Genomic DNA, 10,575 nt, shown 5'->3' on the forward strand with positions numbered 1-10,575 from the left:
GAATTTGTGTACACTGAATTCGCATTCAAGCTGAAATACTGATGTAATTCATCTATTATTATTTAATCATTAATAACTTTAAAATGTAATTGGAATTAAATAAACTTTTTTGCATTTTGAATCATATCCTTTGCAGTTAACATAAATGAAATGATAAGTTATCTTATTTTTAGTCAGTATGTGTCTTTCCTGAATGTTAATAAATGAGAACAAGAGAACAATAAGGGTGTTTCCACACTTGGTGATTTTCAGGGGTCTGAGCGTGGTTCACGGTATTTTTGGCCCATATGTGAATACTCCAAACGATCTCAGACCCCTTTTATAGTGAACCGAACTGAGACCATCATCTCGGGAGGTAATCTCGGGATGAGATGCGACTGCGCGCCTTGCCAGTTTAAATGGTTTTACAAGCTAATTTTGAAGGCCATTGGGTCAGCCATCAAACACTGAACTGGACTAGATCCAAAGCGCAACAGTATGAACACAAAAAGGTCTGAGACCATATTCCCACTTAAGGGGACCAAAAAAGGATCAGAGTCCTCTTTCAGGGACAGGGACAGTGTGAACGTAAAAGAGAACTGGGTCCTTTTTCACTTGGTTCGGAGTTTGGTTCTTTTAAAGAGGACCCAAGTGTGAAAACACACTAACACTCTCGGGTTCCTCAAGAATAACAACAGCCTCTATATATTTAATTGCAAGATATTAAAAAACAATAAAAGATTCACTCCTGATCATAGTCATTGTTTTTCTGTTGTAATTGCCCGAGGATTTAAAATAAAGTGTCAACACTTAGAAAAACAATATGAACATTAAAGATGATTCACTTCAACCAGTAGCTAAAGAGCATTCACATTCCAAATCTGTGAGTTTTGGTACTTTCACCCGGATAATGTGAAGTAAGTTCACAATGGATTTCTGTTAATCTCCTAGCTCAACAAAATACATTTCTTATTTTATAAATAGATCTATGACTGTGTGTATAATTCGCCAAAAATGTGTTTAAATATGAGCCAGCCCAATAGGAGAAAGCCTTTCCCAACCTACTCTCGGTTCTTCCCAAGGTTCTTCCTCATCTACTTAAGATTTTACCGAGTTTTTCAACTGCTGCTTGCCTTTGGCACTATTCTTTGTAAAGCTGCTTTAGAACAATGGGCTATTGTGAAAAACGCAAGACAAGTACATCGAATTGAATTGAACATTGAATTGGATCCGGCAGTTAATGGGGCTTACTTGCTCAATGAATAATCTTCAGCACCAGCCATTATAGCACTTGAGACATGATTCTGCATGAAGGACAGACGTACGGTTTGAGCTTGATTAACTAGACACAACAGAAATGCTGACCACGTCAACATTTACGTAGGCCTACATGTTGTTTTTGTACAAGCATATCTATGACCATGGTAGCAAAGTCATGCAATCACATGTCCTCGCATGAACGATAAGCCACATTGAGTCTGCATTTGTTGATAGTCTCTCTTGACAAAGGGCAAACATCTGACCATCTATCTAGTGAGTATAGTGGTGCCACTCAGGTGAGAGTTTGAACTCTGCTCGGCTCTGAATCAATAAATGTAGGCTAGCTACTACGTGTGCACCAGCTTATTTACTATGGGGGAACAGCCCACTGAGCATCATGACCCGATTCCCTCCTTTCAGTCCAACACACGCATCACGTACTGCACGCTGTCCTAACCTATAACCAACAACTTAATCTCAAGCGCTCGCAGGGCCTGTTCATTCACAAACTACGAAGAGTGTTTAGATTTACATAATGCTTTCTTGTCTGTCCGCTAAATATATTAGACTACAACTTAATTTCCCCAAACAGGTGACTATATCGCTTAAAATTGAATCTCTAATCAGAGCAGTATCGTTCAGAGAAAAGGATTTGGCCAAGCAAGGTCATTAAATCTTTTACCAATCCAGAAGTTTAAAACTTTGCATGACTCTTTGTCATCACGTCAGTCCACACACACACACACACACACACACACACACACACACACACACACACACACACACACACACACACACACACACACACACACACACACACACACACACACACACACACACACACACACACACACACACACACACACACACACACACACACACACACACACACACACACACACACACACACACACACACACACACACACACACACACACACACACACCAGAGCGAACAGCTGACCGGACAGCAGCAGCATCAACAACGCGTGTCCGCGAGAGGGAGGTGGCGTGCGTTCGCGTCATATGGCCCGCCGCTCTCTGATTGGCCAGCGCGACTCACCAGACATGACCGCGCTTGTTTTCTGCAGAGGAAGCGCGCGTGCGGCAGTAATGTACTGTGGAAAGAAAAAGGCAGCAGCGTTTCGCGAAGAGATGATAGGACAAAACAACACATCTGAAATCGTCTTTTGTTAGCGCCGAGTTTTGCAAAATAGTTTTAAAAGGCACAGTCGCGTTGCGGTTTAGACGAGGACACTGCCTAAGGATCAAGGTGGGTTTTCATAGCCTATAACTCTGTTATTTCTACTGAGAACAGATTGTTTTTAGAGCTAAAAGTATTTGTAACGTAACAGCTTCACTTTCAACATTATTATAACGTGTCTTTCCTTCTCATTTTTGGTTTTCACAGTGCCAAATGCCAAGACTAGAGGAACACTGTTGGAGCTGCTCCTGTTCAACCAGTGTGAAGACGAAGGACCTGTCAAGCGCCAGCTGGATTGTTAGTAAAACGGCTGAAATGATGTCCATCATAACCTCAGTGCTGAGCCATGCATACGGCTCTGTGCACAGCATCCAGTCCGCTAATTTAATTCGACGGGGGCTTGTACTGTTTATCGTTGGAGTTGTTCTCGCCTTGGTGTTAAACTTACTACAGATTCAGAGAAACGTTACATTGTTCCCAGAGGAAGTGCTGGACACGCTGTTTTCATCCGCCTGGTGGATTCCCCTCTGCTGTGGCACAGCTGCTGGTGAGTCGGGCACGGTTGGGTCGAATACACTGTTTTGTTGATAAGTGTCGATAAGACAAAAATGTGGGCCTTTTGATATCTTGTTTACATTACGTAAGAGTCGATAGACGGGTTGTTGGGGGCAGTTTTGTTGACATTGTGCTTTGTCGCTATCGGTAAGTACTGCCCTGGAAACAGCCGGGCATTCGGGTTCATTCTTGGGGTGCCGCTTTTTCATTGGCTGCGCTCAAAACGGGTGAGCTGCGAGGGAGGCACGCCATTGGCTGGTACGCCGAACATGCCACTTAGCCGAAAAGAGAAACACGGAAGTCGTGTGCAACATAAATTAATAAATAATTCGGTCACGCTCGACTCCTCCTCCTGCATTCCTCACAGTTCACATAGTGGTGATGTGGACACATAAACAGTCTGCAACCTTTTCAGTAGTTAATGCCTTTTAAAGAAGACTTTTTGTGAACTAACTCAATTTACATCTCAAAAATAAAAAGGGTCTATTTAATTATTTATTATACAGTTGGTCAAATTTAATTTGAACAATTAACTTTAACATTAGATTCAGACATCAAATGTGGGTGTTTGAGAATTAGTGTTATTTAAAGCACTGTTTTCTCTTTCCTCAGCTGTGGTTGGTCTCTTGTACCCCTATTTGGATCGCCATCTTGGAGAGCCACACAAGTTCAAACGGGAGTGGGCAAGCGTCATGCGCTGCATTGCCGTTTTTGTGGGCATCAATCATGCCAGTGCTGTATCCTTACCAACGCCATTCATGAAGTTGTAGCCATTGTGGACAATGAAAACTTTTAAACTATGTTGAGATTTGTGTTTTAAGGCTGCAAAACACCACACCACTTTTAAAATCTGATTTTGAAACAGGCTTTAAAACACTACATCATACACCTGCCAACTTTATAAATTGTTACTGATGACTTACACTAAGTGATGATCTCACACACTAGACTTGCAAGTTTCATTTAATTCTGAACACAACAAACCCCCAAAAATATAGACAAAAGTGGTGCTCTGTTTTCCTGCCTTAAGTCAAAAAGATATGTAATAATATTGTACTTGAACAGATTTCTTCAAATACCAGTGAGCACTTTAATTAACATCACATGACGTCTCAAAACATTTGTTTACATTTATCCAAGGAAAGTGCTCACCTAGAACTAACTAACTATTTCCTTAAATCAAAGTACCTCACAGAAACTGGACTTTGCCAATAATATGCAGCTTTCACTAACTCTGGCTGCCCTGTCTCTGGGCCTGTGGTGGACTTTTGACCGTTCCAGGAGCGGCTTTGGTTTAGGGCTGACCACTGCTCTTCTAGCCACTCTCATTGCTCAGCTGCTGGTCTACAATGGCATCTACCAGTAAGTTATGCCTGAAACACATACAGTGGAAAACATTTTGTCATGTGTCATCCATTACCAAGTAACGGCTGAGTCCCCATATTTAGATTTCCAGCTGTAGAACATGTTCAGTCATCAGATATATTTTTGTAAGTGTTTTAGTGTGAATGTAATTAACCCCCCTAATAGCTTGAATTGAACCGTTGTGAAAGGTTATTAGCTAGTTGTTTCAATGCTTTTTTTATTTGTTTCTCAGGTATACGTCTCCAGATTTCTTGTATGTACGTTCATGGCTGCCTTGTATATTCTTCTCTGGTGGAGTGACAGTAGGGAATATCGGCCGACAGCTAGCTATGGTAAGAAACATTTCCTCATATTTTCTGCTTAAACCTTTTTTTCCTGTTTTCATATTCCATGAAATCATTCATGTAGAGTGATTCTGTTACATTACTTAAGTATTGTCTTTAGTTTCCTGGAGTGCTTTGCACTAGGCCAGTGGACACTTTTGTCTTAGAGTTCAGAAATGAAACTTTAATGAGGCACACCCACAGAAGCAAAAGTGAAACTCAGTATCCTGGAATAGTTCAGCTATTTACAGCACTCGCTGTAAATGTTTAGTTCTAGGATGTTTAGGAACCAAAGACCCAGGTTATTACACACAACAATTTCGATGTTTACAATTTAACATACAAACTTGAGCACTATTCAGGCATTAATATTTTTGTAAACAACGTTTGAGATGCAGTCGTTAACAAAGACGTCTGTGATTTCATAAACCGATTGAGATGTAGTTGGGATCCAAGTTCATTTATAAAAGGCAGCACAATGACCAATTTAGCTTTTGGTCACTGTATTTGATGAAGGTCAGAACTGTATCCAAATGTGATTTCTTTGTGGACCCATGAGTTAGCTGGAAAGTGGTTGGCAGTTTGCCTTGGTGTGTTCGAGAACAAAAAAATATGTTTTGATTTGGAAATGCACCTGATCTCAGGGAAAACTAGGGATTTAGACTGTACTTCATTCTCTTACAACACTCCTAAATTAATGAGAAATGTGTAGGGTTAAATGTGTAAACAATAAACATCTGTCAAGTGCATTCCTTTAGAGTGATCAGTTCAAGTTTCCAGTGCTGGTGACACCCTCGCTATCTTGTGCTTGGGCTGAAACGTCATGCCTGGACATCTTAATCAGTTGCTGATTGTAGTCTGAGGCATGTTTGTGCCGTCCCATCCAAGCCTTCTCAGTCAGCTGTGCCTCTTTGTCTTGCTGACATAACCTCGTTCTTTCTCCATAAGGGCGTGAAAGCAGATTACGCTCCTTGTTTTTCATGCTAATGGTCAGAGAGATGGTAAACAAAGTGCTTTACTGGCTCCAAGTGGTGCATTCTGCATGTTGTTACTTGTTTTCGAGTTGGCACTGGCTGATTTTGCTTGACCAATTGGGATTAGTGCTCTCCTAGTATTTTTCTCAACTTTCTTTATGAAGTGGCCAGTTGAGAGATGCATTGGACTGATGTACCTAAATATACTGAACCAGGACCTTAGTGTCTGTCTTCAGATGCATATTTCTGATTAGAACTCTTGACTAATTAAAATGAGTATGTATTACTAAAACTCCACTGAATCATTTGTGAAGAATGTATTATGATTAGGGTACAACGGGGCTAAAGGCACACCTTAAGAAAATGTTGTATGAAAATAATTCATAAAAGCAAAGTTTCACTCTAGCAAACAATTTTTAATACATTTTTTATTAATAAAATATGTTAATATAGAAATATATCTGAAAAATATAGAAACAAAATCATTTAAAAAAGTAAAGATTCTGAAAGCATTGAAGGAGATCCAATAATAATTTAATATAGATTTACAGTAGTAACAATACATTATATTTTATTATATGATTAATATCAAATTTTTAAATATGATGGTTTCATTATAAATATGGTACTTATCTCTAAGGTGGACTTCATACTTACAATCTGAATTCAATCTAACCATGTCATGTCAACAAATGGAAAAGTCAGCCAGCAGTTTATTATGTTAAATATGGAGCATTTTGCCCCAAATACCATACTTTTACATATTCTTCCGTTATTGAAAAACTGTTGCTTCAATTATCTTGAATTTAAAAAAAAAAAAAAAATTGTACCATCTAGTAGTTTAGAGTAAAATAAAATCAAAGGAGCCTTTTACCCCATTGTACCCTACCACCCAACCGTTTGGATAATTAAATATAGCAATATTGAGTTCTTGTAGAGATTGCTCTTCTTAGGAGGCTGGCCAGCTGCCCATAGGTGAGGCATGTGAGAGAGAGTTGAATCTATGAGAGGCTATCATATTTTACAGAGCTCCCCATCCACACAACCTTGTATAATTTGTGCTTGTCATATATAGTGCAAACTAATTATAGTAACAATTTTGAGTGGCCAAGTGGGCTTTAACTGGACAAGGTTCATCTTTGTGATGACAACCAATTTTGAATTGCTTAAAGCACACTTGGGGTGCTGAAACATATTTAAATAGTTAGAAAGCAAGCCGAGTGCTCTGACTTCCAATACTTAACTATATTGTTAATTTCGGTATGTGCATGTCCCTATTTTATGGAAAATAGGGACAGAATGGAATCAAGCTGTTTTATTTGGTTAGTCTAGATGTGCGAAACACTGTATTTTCTTTACTAACGGACTGTCTGTTTTCCCACAGGGCTCGACTGAGAAGCCTCATAATGACTAAGCCGGTGTCAGAGGTCATGAAATGAGCTTCGAAGAGTGCCAAAAAAGAGGGCGTGCAAACTGAGACTCTATATTGGGTGTCCCTGGTTTCTGTCCAAGCGTAACTTCTGCTCTTAATTTTGCTCCTCTTTATAATGATACAAGAAAACAAAAGAGCGGGTTGGTCTGAGCTGGCCCGGTGTGCCATGAACAGCACCTTCAAGCAGCCAAAAGAATCCCCTGGCATTCATTACTACCATCAGCGTCGTCATTGTTACAGTTCCTTGCAGTAGTGTTACTGGTAACATCAGTCTCCTTATTACCAGGTTGCTGAACTGCCAATATAGGACTGTACAAAATCATAGCTTGGTGAAACTTTGTGTATACAAATGAGTGTGTGTGCTGGTCCTATGTATAAGACCAAGGAAAAAAGGTGTTGTGGAAGTGCACTTTTTTTGTGTGTGTTTTACTTTGTGCTGGAGAACCGAAAGAGAAATCAAAGGGAAAAAAAATTCAAGACTGTGCGAAATACCTATTATCCAAAGAGGTCTGTGTACTGTCTATATAGGATTTGTTGTAGTTTTATTTTTGAAAACGGCTGCAGCACTGCAAGACTCCCATACAGACTGACCATCTTGAGTGTTGTTATGAGAACCAGAAAGGTTTGATTGCCAATCACATTTGTGCCCGCTGGTTAGTGTAGTATATTGACTGAATTTATCATGTTTTTATTATAATTTGTTGCTAACGCAGACCAAAAGTAAAACTAGAATCATTAGTTATTGAGAAATTAAGTGGCACCTTGAAATAAAAATCAAACCAGTTAAAACATCAAGGATGCCTATTTGTATTCATTTAAACTCATAGAATCATTTGAAATGGTGTAATGAAGTCCATTTAAAGGTTTCTAAATCAAAAGGTTGGAAGGCCTCAAAGGTTTGCAATCTGTGATTGCCTTTGTATTATAGAATTAAGTGCTTTTGTCACTTCTCCAGTACAGTAATTATTATTTTTTTTTTCCTGTGCTTCATTTATTGTGTATTGCTTATCACCTGTAGCCGCTTCTATATAATATGAGAGGTATCACTGGGCTAGTGTGTAGGTTTGGGGATCTTAGCAAATTAAGTGCAATCAGTTTCTTTGAGCCTGGTATTCTTTCATATTTATTACTTTTTACAATGTTAAGGTACCCCAGATGACTCGTGTGCAGTATAGCAACAAACCAGCAATAAATACATAGTTTTTACGTATATGTGAAGGTGTAGTATGACCGCAAACTCATTTTTAAAAGAAGCCACGCACAAAAGGTAATCTTGCAAATGATACCAATGACCATTTCCACTGTTCTGAAGAGAAAAAAACAACTATATGTTGTTCTGTGTCTTTACTAGCAGTAGTAAGTTGGAGAAAAATCATTTTACGCAAAATGCTGGGTACTGTATTTTGGGAATGTTGGAAGAAGAACATGAGGGAAATGTTTTAAAACCGTGATAAAACATTGCTCTTAGGAGTAACAGGCTCTGTCTGAACCTCTCAGCTTCAGGGAATGAGAGATGTAAAACTGAATGAAAGCTTTATTTAAAGGGGAGTGAGAAATGCAATAATGTGTTTCTATGAGTGTGCATGTGTCTTTAACACTTTGGTTCATTTATATTGTTTTAGGTTCCATGAATGAAATTCAATAAAATTGTGTATTGTATACAGTCTTTGAGCTATTCATTTCATCTTGAGACTTGTGTGCTAATCATGAAAAAAATGTATTGTGCATTTTATTCATTAATACAACCACAAATTGTATAATGAGTTGTAAACCTGGTTAAATTGAGCTGTCATGGCCAATTGCATTAATTCAAAAATAGACTACAGGCAGAACTGTTTGTAATATTAAATGTTAAAATAAAACATTTTCATTTATACAGTATTGTCATAAACACTGGTTTAGGTTTAAACTAAGCTTGTCACTAGCTTGTGTAAAATATGTTCAGCTTTTAAAAATGGCACATAAAGGCTCATTTTTCATCTTCAAAACACCTAGGTTGCAAAAAGTCAAGTTAAAGTTATACCCAATAACTTCTAGCCCAGATGTCTGTTCTTGTTTTAAGTGCATTAAATGTTGCTTTCCGTATTGTTGCTCACACAGCAGATTGAGAAACAAGCAGTTTTCAAAAAATATTTATGTGAAACATTACTGACATTCTTGTAGCTTTTGGACAATCTAATTAGGCATTTATACCAGAAGTAAGCAGAAGTATCTTTTTCAATGAAACCTATTGTCTCCATGTATTATTTCTGTCATCAAACTGATTAACATGTTTTCTCAAAATAAACCCTTCTCCCTGCATCTCTCTGCCTTCATTCTCCTTTCAATTATATATTTTTTGCAACAGCAACTTACACTAAAACATCTTTAAAAAATCAGCCATATAATTTCCTGTTACTGTTTAAACTACCACATTGTCTTCCCTTCAAGGTCAAGAAAAAACATGAGCTGCCAAACTGCATGTTAAATACACAGATCAGGCATAACATTATGACAAGTGAAGTGAATAACACTAATTATCTCTTCATCACAGCACTTGTTAGTGGATGGGACATATTAGGCAGCAAGTGAACATTTTGTCCTCAAAGTTGATGTGTTGGAAAAATGGGCAAGAGTAAGGATTTGAGCGAGTTTGACAGGGGCCAGACTGTGATGGCTAGACGGCTAGACGACGGGTCAGAGCATCTCCAACACTGCAGCTCTTGTGGGGTGTTCCCGGTCTGCAGTGGTCAGTATCTATCAAAAATGGTCCAAGGAAGGAACAGTGGTGAACCGGCGACAGGGTCATGGGCGGCCAAGGCTCATTGATGCACATGGGGAGCAAAGGCTAGCCTGTGTGGTCCGATCAAACAGACATGCTACTGTAGCTCAAATTGCTCAAGAAGTTAATGTTGGTTCTGACAGAAAGGTGTCAGAATACAGAGTGCATCACAGCCAGGGTGCCCATGCTGACCCTTGTCCACCGCCGAAAGCACCAACAGTGGGCACGTGAGCATCAGAACTGGACCACGGAGTAATGGAAGAAGGTGGCCTGGTCTGATGAATCATGTTTTCTTTCACATCACATGGATGGCACCAGGATGCACTATGGGATGAAGGCAAGCCGGCGGAGGAAATGTGATGCTTTGGGCAAAGTTCTGCTGGGAAACCTTGGGTCCTGCCGTCCATGTGGATGTAAAGCTTGGTGGATACTCCGCAAGAACAAAGAAATTTGTTCGTTTTCTTGAGGTGGCAAGAACAAGAACAACGTTCGTTCTGGCCAGGACATTCCATACTTCATGAGAAAAGCAGGTGCCGAACATTTCCTTTTCTCTGCATTAACCCCGCCCACTTTAAATTTCTGACCAATTACTCAATAGTTCTTGGACACCCAAAAGAAAAAAGTTCTGCTCAGATGATGTGTCGAGAACAAGCTGCGAGAACTCCCAAACCAGGGCTGCGAGAACAAAATTATGTAATGTCTCGCAGCCCTGGGAGCGAGAAC

General features: G+C 39.3%; 1 protein-coding gene across 1 annotated transcript; it reads left to right on the forward strand.

Moving 5' to 3' along the window:
• The first annotated feature begins 2,179 nt into the window (after positions 1–2,179).
• Positions 2,180–8,750, forward strand: insig1 (insulin induced gene 1). The gene is made up of 6 exons (XM_079810686.1): positions 2,180–2,511; positions 2,650–2,989; positions 3,610–3,734; positions 4,193–4,359; positions 4,595–4,694; positions 7,044–8,750. Exons 2-6 carry the CDS (start codon positions 2,656–2,658, stop codon positions 7,071–7,073), a joined length of 756 nt encoding a protein of 251 aa, XP_079666812.1. The 5' UTR covers positions 2,180–2,511; positions 2,650–2,655; the 3' UTR covers positions 7,074–8,750.
• Positions 8,751–10,575: the final 1,825 nt, after the last annotated feature.

This window comes from Gobio gobio, assembly GCF_949357685.1.
Source record: "Gobio gobio genome assembly, chromosome: 2".
In the NCBI taxonomy this organism is placed as follows: domain Eukaryota; kingdom Metazoa; phylum Chordata; class Actinopteri; order Cypriniformes; family Gobionidae; genus Gobio; species Gobio gobio.